General features: G+C 47.6%; 1 protein-coding gene across 1 annotated transcript in view; it reads left to right on the forward strand.

Moving 5' to 3' along the window:
• Positions 1-15,537, forward strand: part of SNX9 (sorting nexin 9) — a 108,023-nt gene extending 92,486 nt beyond the window's left edge. Inside the window, exons 13-18 of the mRNA XM_040628005.1 lie at positions 2,453-2,530; positions 6,755-6,831; positions 7,946-8,035; positions 10,102-10,216; positions 12,000-12,091; positions 13,819-15,537. Coding sequence (XP_040483939.1) covers positions 2,453-2,530; positions 6,755-6,831; positions 7,946-8,035; positions 10,102-10,216; positions 12,000-12,091; positions 13,819-13,866 — 500 coding nt within the window. The 3' untranslated portion in view covers positions 13,867-15,537. The remainder of the gene's footprint in view (positions 1-2,452; positions 2,531-6,754; positions 6,832-7,945; positions 8,036-10,101; positions 10,217-11,999; positions 12,092-13,818) is intronic.
• The last annotated feature ends 6,651 nt before the right edge of the window (positions 15,538-22,188 follow it).

Here is a 22,188-nt window from a genome sequence, read left to right on the forward strand (position 1 = left end):
TTTTAACAAGTGATATTTTTCTTTTAAAGAAGGGAAAAAGAGGGGCGCCTGGGTGGCACAGCGGTTGGGCATCTGCCTTCAGCTCAGGGCGTGATCCCAGCGTTATGGGATCGAGCCCCACATCAGGCTCCTCCGCTATGAGCCTGCTTCTTCCTCTCCCACTCCCCCTGCTTGTGTTCCCTCTCTCGCTGGCTGTCTCTATCTCTGTCGAATAAATAAATAAATAAAATCTTTAAAAAAAAAAAAAAAAAGAAGGGAAAAAGAATCAAATTTGAAGTCAAAAAATAATTTTAATGAACAAGAAACTCAATGTCGAGTGACTTGTGGATGAATTAAGATAGCATAGCATAGTTAATGACAATATTAAGATCCATTAAATCCAGACCTGAAATCTGAGCCTTATCAGGAGTTGGCAGACCGTGGCCTGGAGGCCAGATCTGGCCTGCTGCCTGTCGTGTCAAGTGGAGCACAGCCATGCCCGTTTCTGTACGTATTATCTGTGGCTACTCTCTTGACAGTGGCAGAGTCAAGTACTTTAAACAGAAACCCGTGGCCCCTGCCAAAGCCTGAAATAGTTACTGTCTGGCCCTTTGGGGAGGGGGGGGCAGGAAGGCCCTGCTTCCCACTGAATGACCCTCTACCATTAACGTAATACTCGGGATCAACAAAATCACTTGTGGCAGCGGGCCAGCTGTTGGTGCTCGAGGGGCAGACGCGGGGAGTGAGAGCAGTCGCTCCTTTCTCATGCCACAGAAACATGACGCTGCGTCCTAAATATAGCACTGATTAGGCCCCAAACGGTCAGGTATACAAATGCAGTGTTAGACGACAAAACCCACCGCCAGCCTTTGGTCACAGCGAGGCAACTCATGAACAAAAAGGGGAGTGACACCTCTCGAATAGTGATTTCATTGTAAAATAATTAATTTTAGCTGTAAGCCCTTATGAGGCCATAATAAGAGTAAACCCTTGAAATCTATATGTTCTTTGAAAGCTATTCTCTATTTCTTAGAAATATTTTGAGCACAAATCTTAAAATCACAATTTTAAGGATCTCATAAACATCTGGGCTTATGATTTCTTTCCATCCCTGGGGCTCCTGGATGGCTCAGTGGAGTGTCTGACTCCGGGTCTCAGCCCAGGTCTTGATCTCGGGGTCCTGGGTTTGAGCCTTGCATTGGGCTCCATGTTGGGCATGGAGCCTACTTAAAAAAAAAAAAAAAAAGTTAAATCCCTTATGTCTGACATCTAGTCAACTTCATGTCCCGTGTAACCCATCAGGCCAAATTTATGAAATAGAGGCTATTGGCGTAAGGCTGCTCCCTTTTTGGGAGGAGGGGAGTTTGAAGCAGTTGGTTTAGGATTTGGTGTAAGCATATCTTCTTTTCCCTTTTCTCTCAAAATAGAGTTTCTTAAAATTCCTAATCTGTAAAGTAAGAAATCTAGCACATACTGTTTGGTGAAGCACATGGCAAGTGTCTTTAACCTCACATAGATAGTCACAAAAAGGCAAACAGTTTGTTAAAATTAAGCTAACAGAGTTTGAATTCATGTTTCCCGATTATTGCAACTTATAGACCACATTTCAGATTTGTCTGAACTAGATTTTTTTAAAGAAACATTTGAATTTTTCGTCTTAATACTGCACTGTCTTCAAATGCAAAACAAGGCTTTCTTTTGAAAAGCAATAGATGTGTTTAAGGGGACCATTTATAGATGCAAAGAAAAGAGCCTAAAATACAGACACTCTTTTCTAGAAAGTTCTCCAGAGTGACCCTAGAATCCTAGAATTTTAGCACTAGAAGGACCCTCAGAGATCATTTCGTTAATCATATTACACAGATGAGAATGCTCAGATCCCTCCTCCCTGGTCCTATGAGTCCTTCTGCCATATTTTTCTCCACACCTTGTTGCCTTCAGTCTCGTTGTGTTTTGCAAATAATCATTCATGCATACAGTGAGGAAAGCAAGGTATTTGGAATCACAAATGCCACATCCACCATCTCTTAGCCATGCGACCCTGGGCAAGGCAGTTTGCTTACCTGAACCTTATTTTCCTGACCCGCGGAACAGAGCTGGTGCGGCTGCACCCGGTAGAGGGGTTGCTGTGGTGATCAGATAGGATGGGGTACGTGCAAGTACTCCGTCAACTAGAAACCCTCTCCCAGACGAGGTCCCGGTCGCTTCGGCTTCAGTGAGTGAAGATGTGGGCCGGGGTGGGAGTTCAAGACGAGAGCATTGGCCATGAACTGAACAATCAGTTAATAACATATTTTATTGAAAAAGAATCATTAATTTAAAAAAGCCAATGATTTTATTAAAGAATATAGACTCCTTTGAGTTGCTTCAGATTTCTTTTATGATAAAAGTAATCACTTTCAGGAAATAATCAAATCCCATTTCTGTTTGCTCAGAGGACTGGGGCACAATGTATTCCTTTTTCTCTTTTCAGCGTTGCCCAAGGAATATCAGAAGATAGGAAAGGCCTTGCAGAGTTTAGCAACAGTGTTTAGTTCTAGCGGTTATCAAGGTACGTCTGTGTTTCTTTACTTCGGGCCCTTAGTGTCTTGTGCAGACCAGCCAGCCCTCAGGCTCTTGGAAGCAAACATGAACTCTGCAGCTAAGGACTCTTGTCACTGACACTGAAATCGGCTTGGCTGCTCCCCTCAGCACTTCTGCACCCTCCCCTTACTACTTCTGAGAAAGGGGGAGGGTGGTTATGCTCTGTGTTTTCTTGCTAGCTTCTTGCCTCTCTCTGAGCACAGATACAGCTCGTGTTTCCCTAGAACGGACAGCTGTGAGAAGTCACCCTCTGCCCTTGCTTTCATCTCTCTGCCCGCCTCAGAAGTCAGGTCTTCCTGTTACAAAGGCCGGAATTCGTCAAGGCCGTTGGGAGGGAACATTTTGACTAAGTAACAAATTCACGTTGCCTTAGGTCTCTCCGTGACCTAGAATTATTTTCAGCGTATCTCATACTGTGTATCTTACCTGTGGTATCTCGAATTCATTGTACTCTTACATTGACAACACTTGGGAGAATAAGCTAGCTGTTTTCCTTTGTATTTTGGTTTACTCTTGCGTGGTTTGCTCTGTGGGGCAGGTAGCAAGTTAAAGTGTCTGTCAGGTGAATGGCACTTACTAAATTTGAGTGTGTCCAGTCACTTACAGAAATGGTAGAACTGGTACTTTGGCCATGGTGTTTATTCTGATACTCAGGGAAGATAGGTCTGTGGATGTCAGTGTCTGAGTATTTTCAGGAACAAGAAGTGAGTCTCTAACCAGAATGGAAGAGTTGGGGCTCCCATATATGTCCTGGCCGAATCGTGTCTTAAAATCCCAACTTTTAGATTGGTGGGAGGTCTGAGGATTAGTTCATCTTGCACCCTCGTGTTCCAGATGAGGAACGTAGGCTGGGAACGGTCAGCCTCCCGGCCAGGGTGCCACGGGGGTTGATGGAGGAGCCAAGGGTAGGGCTGCACCCATTGCTTGGGTCCCGGCAGGGCTCCGGGAGCACTCTCATCTTCATGCTTCTGTAGTATCTTGATGGGAGGAGAGCTTGTGTTCTGAAGACGCTGGACCCCGATCGTGTCCGTGTCAGAGCTCACCTGAATCTGCGCCTTCCTTTAGCTCCCCGCCCCCCGGAGCTCTCTGTCCTCCAGCCCCACCCCCACTTCCTGCCATCACCCCTTAATGCACAACACCCCTGTGGGAGAACTGGCTCTGCATTTGGGGCTCCCCCAAGTTCCGATCCCTCACACCAGCGCCCCCCCCCCATACATCTGGTAAAAGCAGAGCAGAGCCTCCTGGCCCAGCAGAGTCCCTCTGCCTGTGGAAGAGGGCCTGCAGACTCCGCAGCGTGGCTAGGGTGCAAGGCTCAGCCCTCTCGGAATTGAGTTCATTTGGATTTCTTCATTCCCACGGTGCTTCTGTGACTACAGAGAAGTATGATGTTTTAGTGTATTTGGTATTATTATGTTGAGAGCAGGAGTCCTGCAGTTGTCCCCATCCTAACTAGAAATGGAGCCACTCCATGATGAGATTTATAAGCCTAACCATGATTGTTCCAGTAGCACCAACCCAGACCTAAGGACTTCCCTTCCTTGAAGTCAGATAGAAAACTTAGAAATCATTCAGAGCTAGATCACAGAATTTGTAAACAGCGATTCACTTGTTCTCCTGTCGATGCCAGGAGAGACAAATCACTCACACTTCACTAAATGTCATATTAATAGAGGGTGCAGGTAATTGAACCAAAAGTCTTAAAAAGGGGGGAGGAGAAGACAGTTGGTAATCTGGGGAATGGGTCCTAAAGATGTTCTTTGGTAGCTTTGTACTGTACATAAATCTTTCTGTATGTTTCTCGTTCTGTACATTTCAGTAGAATCTGTGTACCTTCAAAACGATCAGCTTCTCTCTGGAGTTTTCTATCTGTATAATTGCAGCCCAGAGCAGCCTGGCAGAAAGGCAGGATAGAGAGGGCTGCGGGGGGCATAGGGGAGGCCCCAGCAGGATGAGGACATCCTGGAAGGGAGGTAGAGTAAGAGATGACGCTGAGGATGCCGAGCCTTCTCCACAGCGCCCGCCCACGTGATCCCCTCCAAACCACGCCTCACAGAAGCCCTGTTCACTTTAATGTTTTTCCTGCTGAAAACCATCAGTCGGTGTGTTATCAGATATTCCTACTGCAGATGGCACTTTGTCAAGTATTAAAAGTGCTCAGTGTAATATGCTTCGTGGGGAATATCCTTCAGCTTCCTAGAGATCTTGTTTCAAAGAACTTCTCAAGTCCCCACGGACTAGCTTTTCACATTTCAAGGCAAGTGAAGGTCAGCAGAGTCGAGGACTGGGTCTACCACGTCTTCCTTTGCTCGGATGTGCGGATGACGTGGGGCAGCGCTGTACTCTTTGATCTTCCAATACTTCGGAGGATTACAATTCCTAAGAATATCTCGGATTATGTTAAACATAACCTTCCATGCTCCCTCCGTGAGTACAGAAACTAATACCGGAACAACACGGAGACTATTCGCATGGCCTTTGCATAAATCCATGAGGCGCTTTCCGTTCTTATGGATTATCGTGGAAAAATAATTGATAAAAATATTTAGGTGGTTAACTGTAGCGGAGAAGAGGAACAGCTATAGAAGCTAGACCTCTGGTTTCATCTAGTTTTATAGATTTTACTTTGAAGCCATGGGAATGTTTTACATTTACATTTATTATTCTACATTTATTATTAGAAAATAAATTTAAATTCATTTATGTAAAAAATGTAAAAAAAAAAAAAAATCCCTAAAAAGCAAAAGCAATATAAATCATTTGATACATCAGGATGAAGGCATAACCACGCGGAAAGGAATCATTTCACATTACCATAAAACATTGTATTTTGATTATATATCTCTAGTAGCAGATGCCTTAAAGTCAAAAAACGTAAAAAATCTTTTGTTTTCATTAGTCATATCATTAGCAATAAAATGTTGGTATTGTTATTAAAACTTCTAAAACTATTTTACATATGGTAGGGTAAAGCAAATATATAATTGTATTACCATTTTTAGGAGCTAAGTTTTAAATGAAAGAGCTAAACATAAAAATCAAAAGTTTAAAAATACATTATGAAAAATCCTGAAGTCCTAAATTTGAATTGGAAATATCCATATGAGCTCATTATGGTTTTCATCTTTTTAAAAAAATACAATTTGCCTTGCTCTGTTCATCAAAAAGTTCTAGAAATAGCCAATCCAGTAGCGAGAAGCACCTCTAGCGCCCCCCACGGGGGATTTCTCAACACTCTGTTCCACCCACATGAACCAGAGCTCCTAGCAGAGCTCAGATGCTGGTCTGAAAAGCCTTCCAATGGCCAGTAAAGAGAAAATTAGAGCATTAGTAAAAATAATACTTTCTCTGCAATGAAGCTTATCAAGTATGTTTAAATCCAGGATTGCAATGATACATTTTTAAAAAGTTAATCTGTTACCTCTGGGGGATGGTTAGAAGATCAACTCATTATTCTGAAAATGGCAAAGAGAAAGAAGCATTTAATGTACTTTTTCTCTTCCAATATCTCAAAATAACCAGATAGTCGATAAAAGAGAGTTTCTCTTTATACAAGTGCCTCAGGTCAAGAAGGAGTGATAGGAGTAGAATAGCAACACTTTGCAAACCTTTCCTAAAATGAAAGATCTGGATGGTACAGGGAACAGAGGACTGTGTTATCACCACAGACATAGTCAGCGAAACCCAGGCTGTGGGTACCAAGGCAAGTACCTGGTTTCTTCAACGCCCCAAAAAGAAATTTGCAAGAAAAGAGGGAGGGAGGAGAAAGAACCCGTAGATTGAAGAAACACTTCAGCTCTCTGCCATGTGGGTTTTCTCTGCGTTCTGAAAGCAGCCAGCTTGATTCCAGACACCAGGGAGCTGCCCACTGACCAGATAATTCTATCAGGAGCAATTCTCTTTTCTCCAGTGTGATGTTGGTATTGTCCTTGCTTTTTAAAGAGTGCTTATCTTTGGCGTAGAATTTATGGGTGCATCGTTACGTGGCCAGCGAAATGGGGGAGGTAGGGGTGGACGGTACAGGTGCAGAAAGACTGGCCGTGAGCTGTTCGTTGGGAAGCCAGGTGATGGGTAGATGGGGACTCATTACACTATCCTCTAGTTTTGAAAAGTGTAGTGTTTTCTATAATGAAATTTTTAAGTAAAATAAACGAAGAGAAAATACGAGCACTGATGTAGCTGTAATGATTTCCAGGCGAAACAGATCTCAATGCTGCAATAACGGAAGCAGGAAAGACTTACGAAGAAATTGCCGGTCTCGTGGCAGAACAGGTATCCACATAGCCACGCGGTCCCGGTGCGGATTGTATGCTCTCGGACCCACGTGTTTATTTAACCTATTTTAAAACAAACTTTGCAAATAGATCTCCTCTTCTTTTCTATCCCTGTGTATCTTTGTTCATTATACGTGGTAATAGTGTTCCTTGGTTAAGCTAAAGTGATGGCTACATTTATCATGGAGAATCTAAATGAACACCTTCCAGTGTCAATGGCTGGGATCCATCCTCCGCCATCAGGGGGTTGGAATGTTAGAGCAAGAGCACTGTTCACGCCACCATTTGGACTCTTAGCCTGTCTGAGGCTTGCTTTACTCGGCTGGTAGGTGGTGGCCGTGGGGCCAGCCGTGGTAGGCTCTCAGCGTTCAGCAGCCACTACGGAGAAGACACCCTTGCGGGCCCTGGCAAGGGGCAGGTCTTCGTTACAGCCAGGTGGCTTTTCCTGGGGCCTTCAGTGGTCCGATTCCAGTTCTTTCTACAGATAACAGATGATAAGTTCCCTTAAAGGGGACGGACATCAATGTTGTTTCAAATCCCTAACTTAAAAGTTTTTCAGACAGATGACCTCTTGAAAGGCATGTTTGTGCACACACACGTGCCCACGCCTCATGTTGGTCACCGACTACCGCTGCTTGTAGAAAAAGAGTAATTTGTAGAACTGTGTATAACGTAGCTCTTAAAAATTGTAATTCAGAAAAACTGAAAAATTTTAAGTTGCCACTTAAGATGACGACCAGATTTTTAATAATTCATAGTCTCTGCTAAAATTTAGACATTAAATGATTCCATCTTATTTGCTTGTATATAAAGAGTATTAACTAGTTTTTTGCTGCTACCGTATCATATTTTGAGCCACCTCAAAATGACTAACTTTACCAACCAGCCTAAAAATGGTCTGATGTTTTATGATTTTCTCTCCAGTCTACAGTTGAGAATGTAATGGTCTTGGGAGTTGTTTTCTTGCAGGAAGACTAGGCTGAATGCATAACCCTTGATACAGTAACTCATACCTGGGGCTTGGCTCGTACAGGCCTCCAGTACGACCCTTTCCTTGTCCTCGACCGTCTGGGTTTCTCTGCCAGTAATAACCAACCTGTGTCTTGTTGTAGCCAAAGAAAGATCTCCACTTCCTCATGGAATGTAATCATGAATATAAAGGTTTCCTTGGCTGCTTCCCTGATATTATCGGCGCCCACAAGGTAACTTGATCACAGAAGTGCACGAATGATGACACGGGTGGGCCAGGGCCGCGATGCACGGCCACCGCACGGGCCCTGTCGTTCAGCACGGCGCTGAGTCAGGGCGAGCTTTCTGAAACCTGCCGGGGCTGCTTGGGCTGTTTAAATAGTGAGGTCCCGTAACACGTTTCAACGATGGGTAGTTTCTAGTTTCTTTGATTCTCTAAAAAGATTATTTTGAGGGAACAAAAAATGTGAAAAAAATATTCCTTTATGCCTATACTTAGGTCAGGTATCAGACAAAATAATCATGCTGTTTGAAGTTCAGGACAAGATTAGGAATACTGCTCGCCCTTACTAGTGAGACCCTGTAAGCTGCTTGGGGAAGTCCTCCAAGACCCTTCCCCGTCGAGATGAAGTAAGACATTCTGTCCCCCTGGGCCTGACGAATGGTTTCCTGATGAAAATTTAAATGATGAACATCAATCTTATATTTTCATACTAATAAGGAAACTATATAATTCCTCCATACAGGTATTTTTAAACCAAATTTTGAAATGTTTTGGGGTGTCCTCACATTTTGACTCTGGTTAGTTTTTCTCTTTTCAAACTCTACGAGTTATTTCAGAGTAGGGGCATTTTATCAACCGTCATACTCTGGGATACTGTGATGTACTTGGCTTTGTTAGGAAGATCTCCACAGAGGGCTGGTCTGCAACCCTAACAATCCTGGCACGTGGCCGTTCTAGCATTCAGCTTAATAGTCCAAGTGTTAGGAAGGGGTGGAGTCAGGAAGGGAAGCCTTGTGCAACTTCAGATAATTTAATATAAAACTCAGAACATTCTCTTTAGCAAACCGCCCATTGATGGACACTTAGGTGTTTCCGCATCGTGGCTGTCGTGGGTAATGCTGTGGCGGTCCTGGGAGTGCAGCAGTCTCGCTGAGAGAGTGATTTCCTTTTCTTCAGTTATGTACCCAGAAGTGCAGCTGCTGGGAGAGTAGATCTTAAAATTCTCATCACAAAGGAAAAAAATAAAAATAAAACGAACTTGTAACTGTGTGAGGTGATGGTGTTACCGTGGTCATCCTGCAGTGCGGACGGACATCAGTGATCACGTTGTACACCTGGAACCCATACAGTGCTGTATGTCAGTTATATCTCCACACAACTGGGGGGCATAACATAAATGTAACAAAAATAAAAATCCCAGTTACAAAAGCCAGCTCAGGAGAGTTAGCTTGCCGTAGGGATTTATGCCAGCAGTTAGAGTTTTGGGCATGGAGCCTGATTTGTGCACGAGTGTAAAGGTTTTCTTTCCAGACGGCTCTAATGAGCACTGTGATGATCCTGGAGGGGGAAACATTCGGCAGCTTTACCACTACTTCGATCCGAGTATCGATTTGAAATTGATGCAGTGCTCCTCCCGGACGCCAGAGTAAAGCTGACCGTCAGCATGCCCACGCCCCCGCGGCCGGCATGCCCCCGAACAGAGACCGAGGGCCCGGGTGCAGGCACGACGCTGCCCCTCATCGACTTTCCAAACCTCCGAGGCCTGGGTCCGCCGCCTGCACTACCCGTCGGCGCCGGCTCACACACTCAGAAACCAAGTGCTGTTTGCTTTTCATCCTGTCGTAGCATGAAACGTCCGTCTCAGCTCAGTTCTGTGTCTCAGGAATAGCAACCCTTTTGCTTCCAAGGGACTTGCAGGAAGTTCTATTTAGGCGCTTTTCTACGTTCTTTTTTTTTTTTTTTTTTTTTAAAGATTTTATTTATTTATTCGACAGAGACAGCCAGCAAGAGAGGGAACACAAGTAGGGGGAGTGGGAGAGGAAGAAGCAGGCTCATAGCAGAGGAGCCTGATGTGGGGCTCGATCCCACAACGCTGGGATCACACCCTGAGCCGAAGGCAAACACCTAACCGCTGTGCCACCCAGGCGCCCCCTTTTCTACGTTCTTATTTTGTGGGGACATTTTTTTGTTCAGCAGCCGGTCAGTTACAGAACACGTCGGCATTGTTCTCTGTGAAATGAGTGACTAATCCTTCGAGTGTTGTTTTGTTCACACTGTTGCATTCATATTTCACAGGGAGCAATAGAGAAAGTGAAAGAAAGTGACAAACTGGTCGCAACTAGCAAAATCACCCCCCAGGACAAGCAGAACATGGTCAAGCGAGTTGGCACCATGTCTTACGCGTTGCAAGGTAAGACCGAGCGAGGTTCGTGCGTCGCTGGCGGACATGGTGTCTCTCCCCCGCGGAGCTGCTGTTTTCCTGGCTGGAGAGGAAGCCAATTGTGAACCCCAGCTAAGCAAATAAGAGCTGATTTAAAGTATCCTCGCAAGCCTGTTGTTGGCAGGATCCCAGTGTTCATGAGAGTGAACCCGTTTCCCTGATGGAACTATGACCAACAGCCGGATGAAACTGTGCAACTTTATTATTTCTCCGAGACAGTGGAGATCCTTCAATAACCCTTAGTATTAGCTCCAATCATGACGCTTTGTTAGATTCCAAAGTGCAGCTTTCAGCAATTTGTAACCTCTGTCCCCCAGGACAGTAGAATGGAAAGGGACCTTGGACATGGCTTTTTTGGCAAAATTTGAGTGTTAGTCAAAAGAAGATATTAAGGAATTTTTATATATTTGAGTGCTTTCCAGCACACAGTGAACGGATTTTTTCCTGTTTTGGTAGACAGAACAGGCATGGGCAAAGTAGAAAGGGGAAGGATGTCCTAGTTTGAACAAAACCACACAAAATAACGGGACAGGATTTTCTCATTGGCCTTCAGGAGTAAGATCGACTTACAGGCTGTTGGGAATGAGTGTTGGTGATGATGGAAGGCCTTGAGAACCAGGCAGAAGAGCCTAGACTTGCTGTGGGCATTAAGAAGCCAGTAAAAGGTTTGATGGTGGGGGGCAGGGGGGCACACTGCTCAGAGGGTGGGAGAGGTTGGGGGACAGACGTCAGAAAGCCCACGCAGAAGACCGCTGCCTCTGCGGTCTGAGGGTTCCATTCCCGAAGAAGACGTGGTGCTCAGGGAAGAGAAGGAAGCATGTTTGCAGACTTTTTCAAGGAACAGCCATCAGGACCAGGGAATGAGTGGGACAAAGGGAAGAATGTCTGAAAGGTTTCCAGATCTAAGGCAACTAGGGGCAGAGCTGGGAAAACCTGAGTGAAGCTCTGGCTTCTGAAGGGTTTGAAATGGGGGATTTGGCTTTGAACTTGTGTTTGAAGTTATCCAAACAGATAAAGGAGAAGCTTTGTACAACTTCAGACACATAAAGCTCAGAACAGTGCCCTTTTTGTAGGAATGTATGCCAGCAGTTGGCTTTCTAGGTGCACAGAATGAGGGAAGAGGCAGGTGGAGGTGTGATGAGGCCTCTCCAGAATTGGTGATGGGGGTGGGAGGGAGGCGGTACCGAGAGACAAATGCAGTGAGGGAGTCAGCAGTGAACAGATACATTCAACAGAGTTGAAGAACAGGTGTCCAGATCCTCTCACCTGGTAAGAGGTTGGGTTCTGGGAGCCCTGATGCTCAGAACAGCAAAGCTCCATACAGAAGAGGGTCCCCCTGTGTCTCACCCATCCGTACAGCCTTTCAAGGGCACCCCAAGAAACCCAAACCAAGAGAGAACAAGGTAGGACCCCCCCCAGGTGCCTCGCTCGGTCCTGCATCACAGCTGACGTCCGCAGAGAGTGACCACCACGTCGGCCTCCCGCTCCATCCGTTGTGGGAGAACAAAGTCCACACGCGGGTGATTGTCAGTTTCGGGTTCGCAGTGTCTAATCTGCAAGTAACAGAGTTCATCCCCTACCGGAAAGTATTGTTTGCCCTCAACTGTTCAGATTCCTCTTCTAGCCTCTTTATAAAGTGATTTGTTAGGAACTGACCCTGCCCCGAAGCCAACCAGATGAGACCAAGCAGAGCAGCCCGGCGCTATCTGTGGAACTTTGGGGGGACTGACTGATATCTTGGTTTTGGTTGTAGCTGAGATGAATCACTTCCATAGCAACCGGATCTATGACTACAACAGCGTCATTCGCCTGTACCTGGAGCAACAAGTGCAGTTCTACGAAACAGTAAGTCGGCTCCCGGGGCCCTTTGCACGCGCACACACACACGCACACTCACAGGATTTGTGGTCACGTAACCTTGACCGTATAAAATTCATCTGCTTGTATATTTAATCCCAAGGAATAAACCAAAGGAGGTTAATTACTGAGCAGGGGGTTTTTTAATCCCTTTTAATTATATCTGCCTTTTCCTTCTTGAATCACACTTTTAAAAAAGGTTTCTGTTAAGGAAGAAGGGGTACTGGACGCTGGTTGGGAGGCCCCTAGAAGTTCTTCCTGGGAGGGCCCCTACCCCCACAGCCTCTCCGTGCCCGGGGACCGTGAAGGACAGGAGGCCCCTGGCTCCGCAGGCTCTCGGGGGGGTGGAGCCTGGCACCGCGGGCAGGCTTCGTGAACGAGCTTTCATTGCGCGCCAGAGGAACTTCAGAAAGAAAACGAGAGAGGGAGAAACCTCAAGTATTTTCATTTAGGAAACAGCCACGAATATGTGAACGCTTGTACTCTGCATAGTAATTTGCTTGTTTACTGGCGCGAACAGAAAACAAAGATCTAGCGAGTAAGTGGGAACTCGACACCTGACGCAGGTCCTGGAACTGTATCATTGACCGTGTGCCGGCCGCCATGGTTCTGACTCGGTGTTCTGCTGTTGCCATGGTATTCTCGCGTGTGCTCAGGGGGACGGTAGGCCGGCCCCAAACTCACATCTGTGCACGTGTCCTCTTCCGGCGAGACAGTGCGGAAAATGTCGGTCTCCAGCAGCAAATTCACCTTGAAAGGGAGCTGTGGTCGGTGTGCTTGCTGCGTAGTGTGAAGTGTGTGTTGGAAGCAGCTGGTTTTGGAGCTGAGTTTCCAGAAAGAATTCCCTTACAGTGTGTGGTTCCTGGGCTTTCTTCGTATTGACTGGTGCTGCTGAATGGTTGCCTTTCATGTATCAGAATGAGGTTGCATTTATTCTGCGTGAGAAGAGCATTGAAGGGCAGCTCTTGAAACTCCAGTCATGTTGATTTGATAGATCATCTTAAGCCCAAGTGAGGTTTAATTATCAGTGACCGTATGACTCAAAATAGAAAACCATGCATTTAATCACTGTCCTTGTTAGATGTAAGAGTTTTATGAGACAGTAAGCCTTAAATACTAAAATTCACACTCTAGTTCATGGCGCAAACATGTATTGATAACCTACTGTATACTAAGCACTTACTCCAGATGCTTGGGCTCCAAGAGTGGTTGTGACATTTGTGTCCTCAGGGGAGGCCTGGGCACAGAGCCCCAGCTGCGTCACTGCACTGGCTTTATCACGGGGGCACCGATGGTCTACACACTGTTGACGCGTAGCGGGTGGGATCCCGGAGGCATGCTCGGCAGCGGGGGTTCGGGAGCCCATGGGTGTCCGAGAAGACGGGAATCTAGGCCAGCACGACTCCCGCCCCGCCTGACTCACTGCAGGAAAAAGTGCCTGGTCTGGAAATGCTGCCCTGAGAGATGGGCTGTGCCAAAAAGAAGGGGGGCTTCTCGCAAGCTGGGGGCACTGCCTCTGGCAGCACCATCTGGGGTTTGGGGAGGTCTCCCCACCCCCCTCCAACTGGTTGGTGCTGGAAGAGACTAGAAGCTTAGCCCAATCAAAGTCTTTGACATGATTGCAATGTCTAACTCGTCGTAAGAGGTGGAAGTGGTCAGGCCCCATCAGGGCCTAGTGGGACTGGCGTCTCAGGGTTGTCTTGTTTCCTCCCCAGATTGCAGAAAAGCTGAGGCAGGCCCTCGGCCGCTTCCCGGTTATGTAGAACACGACAGAACACGAAGAGAACTCCGAAGTGCTTCTTTCTGACTTTGGGCAATGCAATTTTATTTTTTCCCCCTTCGTCAAAAACAGAAAGTAAAGAAAGAACGAAAACCAAAAAGAAACAGAGTTGCAAAAAAATGGCGTCTATTTTATTAACCATCCTACGTGCATCAGTTACGTACGGATAGTCTCCTTTGGTTCGTTTCCTGATCCATTATCTAAAAACAATGGAAATGGTCTCTGTTTTTGGAAAGTACTTAAAGTTATCAGAATTTTGAATGGAAAATTTAGGGGTTTCTCCCACTGATATTTTACATAAAATTGTAATTTTTACGTCGTCCATGATCTTCTGGGGCTTACCCAATGTCAGATAATTACTAATTGCTTTCTTAAAAAGATGAAATATGCCAGAATAAAAAATATATATGTTTGTATATTTTTATAACTCCTTTCAGTCCTGTGGGATTCCTATCTATTTAGGAAACTCTACATGCCTTTCACTGACATATTTATGACTCTAGTGCTTCTGTTTTCAGGAGGGAGGAAGCAAAGAGGGGGTCCTGGGGCTGCTCGCACCCTCACAGGCGGCTCGGGCGGGGGACTTACGTGTCCCATCGGAGCACGCAGCTTGGCAAAAACTGAGGATCCCATTCACTGCCCCCACTTCCCTCAGGAACGTTGCTGAGCTCCCCTTGCACGGGGAGGGCTTCCTTCCCAAGCCTGGTTACGGCATGACTCTTGCCAGAAGGAATCCGGTGATAAAGTTGGGGGTGTTTCTGCAGTGCTCCGACTGCTCCCAGGGATGGAGCGGCTCTGCTGAGTCCTGTGCTCAGGACAGAGAGTTCCGGGGGACACACATGCTCCCCCCGCAGCGTTCAGCCCAAATCAGAGTCTTCAGCTGTTCAGTCAGAGGTAATGAGAAATGTTTGTGAGGCCGTGATTTGCTGCTTGGTTGGGATGGTAGGTGAGCGGGCTGGGGCTGTTCTCTGAAAAGGTGAAAAACACAGCTTAGGAGACCTCTCCGTCCCCACCAGATGGAAGAGTTCAGGGACTGATAAGGGGACAACCTGAATAATGCACCGTCATCCCTGGAGCTTTTAGGTATGAGAAGCACAGGGTGATGCTCTTCCCGACCGCATCCGAAACTTCCGATGGATTTTTCTGATCACTAGGACTCCGGTTAACGGCATAAAGCAAAACCTAATCTTTGCAGACGGCCAGCTTTAAATCCGAGCACTCACAGACACACACTATCTTCCTCCTGCAGGCGAGCGTGTCCGCCCTCCACAGTTGCCTTACGACATTATCCCCACTGCTTTCATTTTCCTGACCTAGCAATGATAGTGTAGAAAATGGAAAGTTTGGGCCAGCACAAATAAAATGAAACCAAAAAATAGGTAGAAGAGGAAATCAAATGAACACGAATATGAGAATTTCTTGTTCTTTAATATCACGGGTTTTGTTAATGTTTTATAAGTAATTTTCCCTACTTGATTTTTCTTTTATAAAATCTCATAGAACAATGTTTATGATACAGCCATTTAATATATGTACAAATTGTAAAGAATATGTATAAATGTTTTACACAAATGTAAGAGCATGTAGAAGCCGACATATAAATAAATTGTTAAAAAACCTGTACAGTAAATTCTGAAAGCACTTTTTCAAAACACTTTTTGGTGTTTGTGTGGTTCTTTTCTTTTCTTTTTTTTCTTTTTTGGATAATTGCTTCTTGCTTCCAGCTCCTCAAAATAGTCCAGATAATGAATTTTTCCCCCAAACCTAATTCTCCTGATATGAATTAATAATTTAATTCCTTAAGTCAGAGTCACTGATCCTGGAAGCATGTCATCATCACCAGAGAGCTGTAAGAAACAGATACTGATGCCGATGCCAAGTGTATTAAGGATCCGTAGAGAAACAACCAACAGGGCTGTGTGTGTGTGTGTGTGTGTGTGTGTGTGTGTTCCTTAAGTGGTGTTTGCTCTTCTCCATATCCTGTAACTTAATTCTTTGGTGTAAAAATCTCATGTTACAAGATAAGAGAATAAGGGGAAAGAAATCAGATATTTGCTTTACACACATGCACACAGGTATTCAAACAAAATAAGGAGAAAACATGACAGTTGAAATCCTTTTACGGGGCACTCAGCAGTGGCCATGACGGGGTCAGCCTCGTTGAGCGAAGCGTACGTTGCTGAGCCCACGCGTAACCTCCATCCGTGCCGCCGTGGCACTTTGTTCATGAGCCCCCCGGGATGTGACAGAGGCGGCTGGGGCAAGAGGCTGACTGGTGTCCACAGAGTGGGTCGTCCTATCCACTTGACTCTTAAAATCCTCTTCTGCTGAGGTCACCTTCGGTGGGCATTTTTAGGACACAGCAATCTTTACTTTTTGAGGACAGGTCTGTCCACGTTCGTCTTCCCCAGATGTCTTTCTCCGCAGTTGTCCAGTCCCCTTCCTTGCGGGTATCTGAGCATCCAGCCAGCCAAACCATGGCCGCAGCCCAAGAGTGGATAGATAATCGCCCATGAGGCCATTTCTCCCGAGCAATGTGAGCAGCCGGGCGCACTGCTCGACGTTCTGCCCGTGGAGAAGATGTCCCTTCACCGTGTCCTTCAGGGACGTCCCAAGGAGGAGCTGTGGTGCTGCAGCTGTCTGCTTTCGGGTAGTGTCTACATCCCGTGCAGAACCATCTGTAAACCAAGCCTGAGTCTTCTCTTCTTCTGTCAGGCGATCTTCGAGAACTCCCCAAGCAGCCATAGGTCAGGCTGGGAGAGAGAAGACGGTGTAGCAGGAGTGGGGACCGTGGGCATTTGGGCCACTTGTCCCTAGGGGGCCTGCTCGGGCCTGATCACACACGTACCGCTTCTGTTTGTGACGGAGTGCTGCCCTGTGTGCCTGACTTCATGGCCCGATGGGTCAGAGAGGAGCCAGGTCACAACGGGCAGCTCAGGTCTCGAGGTGACTTGCGGGGCCGTGGGTAAGTGTTTAGTCTCTGCTGAGGCCCAATAGCAAGCCAGGAGCCGTGTCTCCGAAGGGGAGTCGTTATCTGGGGGGGATAGCAAGGCTTTGCTCCAAAGTCCTCAGGGCTTGCTTTATTACTCACTTGCAGGGCCCTGCCGAAGGCTCCAGATGGCATCCCTGTCTGTTCTGACCTTCCAGGTGCCAGTGGCTGTGCCGGATCCTTCGGTCCCAGGCTGAGAGCAGAGCAGCCTGCACGGCGGCCTGGACCTGCTGGAAGCCTTCTCTTGTTCTGGGCCCCACACCGAGTAACTGCACACCCTGTGGCCTCATTTATTTGATGATACCTCCCATGTATTCTGATTTAATTGGTCTGAGGAAGGGGCCAGGAAAATGAAAAAGGAGCCTAAGGAAAAAAGATGGCAGGAGGTACTCAGAAAAATGCTAGCTGACTGTGAGCCAGGAAAAGTAACGGGAATTTGAAAGTGAAAAATTACCCATTGCATGTCGATACTTGGAAGATCTCCTTCAAGTGGCAGAATTTTAATGACCTAGTGTATATTTCGTTCTCTTTGGGTTCAAACACATCATGTGGTTTTTGTAGGACGTGTTGATTTTTTATTTGTACCAACCTTTATCACAGAAAAGCTATAATTATAGAATAATTTATAATATTTACAAATCTTGACCTGTAAAAATCAGTATTTGGGGAGGAGAGGTAAAGTCACGGTGGAAGAATGAGGTCAGTCTCCTTGTCGAGCAAGTGGCACAGGTTGCCTGCCACCGGAAATGGCCATCCCAGGGTGCCAGCCCCCTGTAGGACTCACCCCCTGGGTCACCCAGGAAGACACGACTTGAGCACTGGATGGAACACTTGACTCACAGAGAAGAGGCAGAGAAAGATTAGCTTCAGTAATGAGTGTCGGTCGCCAGTGGGTCTCACACTGTGACAGATGTAGAGAGGTGGTCCACACCCACCTCTGCTGCAGCAGGCAAAGGTCCCCAGCCCTCCCTGCTGGGAGCAGATGGAGCAGGGGACTGACCAGGTGCTGTATGACACACACTTACACAGAACAAAGAAATACGCATCAAGCCCGGAGCGAGGTAAGATGTCCCCAAATGAAGAAACATGGCCCTACGTGTATCTTAATTTTTTCAACCTGTTGATTTAAAATCCTATTCTCTAAGAAAGAATTTGAGTTTCTTTGGCAAGGGGGCACTTTTCCACAGGGCTCTTGCACTCTGCCTGGGTTGGCCCGCTGTGCCAAGAAGGAAGAGCCTGGACTGCTTTAGACCCGGGCCGTTTCTCAGGGCTGTTACGAGCAAGATTCCTTGATGGATGACCTAACGTCTTCTTTCTGGAAGAAAAGCAGCCTTGCTGTGAAAGCTCCAGGCTCCTCTCCTGTAAGACAACCCAGTCACTGCATGTGCAGGCATCCCTCGGGGTCTTCCACCCCCCAGCGCCCCCCAGAGGCTTTGCAAGTCAGGGAGAAGACCGAGCTGAAGCTGCTTGCGGCCCCACGGGTAATAAAGTCTGTCGTCTGCCTCACCTAAGCCTCCTGCCAGCGTCCATGACACGGTAACACTTATTTGCTCATAAATAGAACAAAATCAAATCCCAGACCCAGCTGTTACTTTTGTAAGGAAACATTTTTAAAACAAAAGGATAAGAAAATGAATAAAGCCACCAAAAATATATACATTAGCATAGACTGTGAAAGGATGAGGAAGAATTTCACACTCCACCAGCAAACAACATAAAAGAACAGGAGAACAAATTGAAGTTTTAGCAAAGCAGAAGGGAGACTCCCCCAGCTTTACTGAGCTGTAACTGACATGTAGTATTGTATGAATTGAAGTGTGTAGTGTGGTGGTTTGATACATAACTGTATTTGCAGATGACCACAGTAAGGCTCGCGAACATACCCATCACCTCACGCAGCTACAATTCTGTGTGCGTCGCGAGAAGTTTTAAGATCTACTCTGTTAGCAACCTTCAGATACGTACGGCGTCGTCAGCGGTAGTCACCGTGCTGTACGAGGAGAATATCTGAACGCGTTGGCAGTTCAAAGGACAGCAATAAGCCAGTTTGTCTGAAGGCCATTAAACCTCTGGGGAGAACACTGTTTGGCTTTTCGGTCGACAGTGAGTTCAAAAGTCTGGAGGTGGAAGTACATGTCCACATCTTAGGCCAAAACAAAACGTTAAGTGAAGCAATCGGTCTAGGATTTGCAGAGCTCTGTGGGCAGGGGGAGAGAGAGACGGGTAACGTGTGTAACCTGGGCTTGGGCAAGACCAGCCGCTGTAAGAGGTGAAGCAGTGTTCCGTCGAAGGTTGAGGACTTCCCACCCGGCCCGGCTCATGGCTGGGAGCTGCCCTGCAGAGGGAGCGCCTGGAGCAGAGTCGGGGAAGCCCGGGAAGTAGGGTTGGTGGTGAGTCATTCCTTCTGGAGAAAAGCCACTGACTTCCTGAAAGTCACGTTGGTTTACCAGCAAGCCAGAGTCATGCGCTTCTCCTCTGGGTATAAAGTGACGTCACAGCATCTGGTGGTGAACATGGACGCAGGGGCCTCTCACTGTCAGGGCAGCCCCATCCATCGGCTGTCCTGCAGTGGTTCTCAGCCGGAGGTAACGGTGCCTCCAGGACACATTGGCTGAGGCTGGTCCCGTCGTCTGGTGGGTAGAAGTCAGATGCTTTGAACATCCTCCAGTGTAGACAACAGTCCTCACAATAAAAAATTATCCATGCAGAATGTCCATAGTACCCAAACTGAGAAATGCTACTTTAAAGCAAAGGGTGCCTGGGTGGCTGAGCCGGTTAAACGTCCGACTCTTGATTTCAGCTTGGGTCGTGATCTCATGGGCTGTGGGATCAAGCCCCACATTGGGCTCCGTGCTCAGCGGGGAATCTGCTTGAAGACTCTCTCCCTTGCCCCTGCCCCCCACTCGCATGCTCTCACTCTCCTTTCTCTCTCTCAAATAATCTTTAAAAAAAACATAAAGTGAACAATTGCTCTTTGCCTGGGGACCAATAGATGGTTTCAGGTACATACAGAAGGTGCCCAATAAATGCATGTGGATGAGGATAAGGGCTATCATCAGTAAAATCTGAAAGAGTCCAGGGTAGTTGGGGAATAGAGGCAACAGGAGATTCGCTAAGGCTGAAGCCGCAGCACTTGGACTGGGGAGCAGAAGACAAGCCAACCGAGTTTCTCTCTTGGTTCTTTGGGGTATGATTATGAGTGATCTTTATCGTAAAATTATGTTTTTCTGAGCTTTGCTAAACAATGAGCCTGTATTATCATTCAAAAAAAATGTCTAAGCTCTCAGAACAATTTAGTTTCCCATGTCAGTACCAAGTCTGTTCCCTGGCTGCTCATTAGTACCAACAGTGCGTGGGACCCTGACTCCCTCCACACCGCACAGACCTCAGCGCGTGCTGCTGGGCTCGGCCCTGGCTCGGAGGAGCCCGCCAAAGTGTGAAGACCATCCTTCCCCTGGAGACGCCCTTGGTAGTGTAAAGAGACCTGAATTGTGAGTTGGAGCCCGGGGCTCTGGTCCCAAGTCTGATGCCGGCATCTGCCACCTTGAACAAGTCTTGCACGCTCTCTGCCCTCTGTCCCCTCCTCCACGGAGTGCCAAGACGAGAGCAGACTTGTCCCAAAGCCCTTCCCAGCACTGGGAATCTCCGTGAGTCACTTATGAAAGAGCAGGGTGGGGACCTGAAGCCAGTGGCCTCCTGGCTCAGCTGTGGGCAGCACCTCTCTGGTTCAGCCACGCCTGGGACTTGGACAGCCACCCCAAGTGACCCCTCTGGGACACAGTCCCACTGGGCTTCAGGGTTATTTTTTTTAATTGCTTTTGTTCTCTGGCACCTGTATATTTCTGGCAGTCAGATATTAATACTGGTGTTCTGTTTCGTTTCTTAGCCATTAGAATACAAATAACTTTCCAGTGAAGATGGGCGAGAAAGAGTGGTTAATACTAGAAAAGTGAGGGATGCAGGGGTACCTAGAATCCCACGTAGGTATCAGCTCTGTCCTGCTTACCCCATTACCGCTTCCTTCCTGTGCAGATAAGGAAACCGCCTAAGGCTAAATTCAATTCATTACTTCATTTAATACCTGTTGGCTGTTAGGATTACGGATTCACCTGGACCTCAGGGAGATGCCACGTCTCAGGCATAGAGGGCCACGGTCCACTGCAGGGGCGGCAAGCAGCTGGATACTGTCAAGAGCAAGATGGAGTCACTCATGTCAGGTGGGGTCCTGTGTCAAGCAGTGGCGCAGGCAGCAAAGGACTGCAGCTCCCAGATATCACGGGGACCAGCGCCAGCTGACGGCGCCCCAGAACCGGTAACGGGCAGAAGCAGAGGAGGTCTGCGGCCCAAGACTGAGTCGATCCCTTTAAAAAGGGAGGGATATTGTAGCTGTCAGACTCTTCAGACACTGACCAGTCTAAAAAGGGAGCGGCCCCAGAAGCCTCTGCCCGATGGATCTCGAACAGAACTGAGATCCTTCGTGGCTTGAACATAATACACAGTAAGTGCCGAGAGCTGACCCGGACCGGACAGGGGCCTCATCTCAACGACGCACCCGCAGACCCACTGCGAGTCTGGTTCGTTAACTTCCTGCCCTCTGTGTTACCTTATTTCTCTTTTTTAAAGATTTTATTTATTTATTTGAGAGACAGAGCAAAAGCAAAGGGAGCGTAGAGGGAGAAGCAGACTCCCCGCTGAGCAGGGAGCCCCATTCCGGTCTCGATCCTGGGACCCCGGGATCATGACCTGAGCTGAAGGCAGCTGCTTCACCGACCGAGCCACCCGGCGCCCCGCCCCGGTGCTATCTCGTCTGATGTGGGACGGACATTGTCGTCTGCTTTGGGCACCGTGTAAGAAGCCACATTGATCACATGGTGACATGTTGCGTTGGGAATCCTGAGCCTGCCGGACGGCTGTCCCCTTGCCATGTGGCCGAATGAAGGCCCGGCTCGTGGGTGCGCTGACACGCAGGACTGACAGGCGTGCGGCCGGAGCGATGACAGGGCCTTGCTTCTGAGGAACGGGCGCCAGGACGGGACGGGCTTTGCGCTGCCAGCGGCTCGCTCTGCCCCCCGAGAGGACGGTGGCGTTTGTGGGCCCCGTCTGGCGCTCCTGGCGATGCCTTCGCGCTCTGGCCAACGACCCTCGCACCGTTTCCAGTCCTGCGTGACTTCCGGAACCGTCTGGGTCCCGAGTTCGGGTGGCTGTGTCACCATCCTCCTGATTTCCTCCCAGGAGTGCCGGCGACCACACGGCCAGCCTCGTCCTTCCAGGGGACGCGCCTCCGGAGCACGCGCGCTGGCAGCACCCCCCCCCCCC

This window comes from Ursus maritimus, unplaced genomic scaffold, assembly GCF_017311325.1.
Source record: "Ursus maritimus isolate PB19 unplaced genomic scaffold, ASM1731132v1 scaffold_13, whole genome shotgun sequence".
Lineage (NCBI taxonomy): Eukaryota > Metazoa > Chordata > Mammalia > Carnivora > Ursidae > Ursus > Ursus maritimus.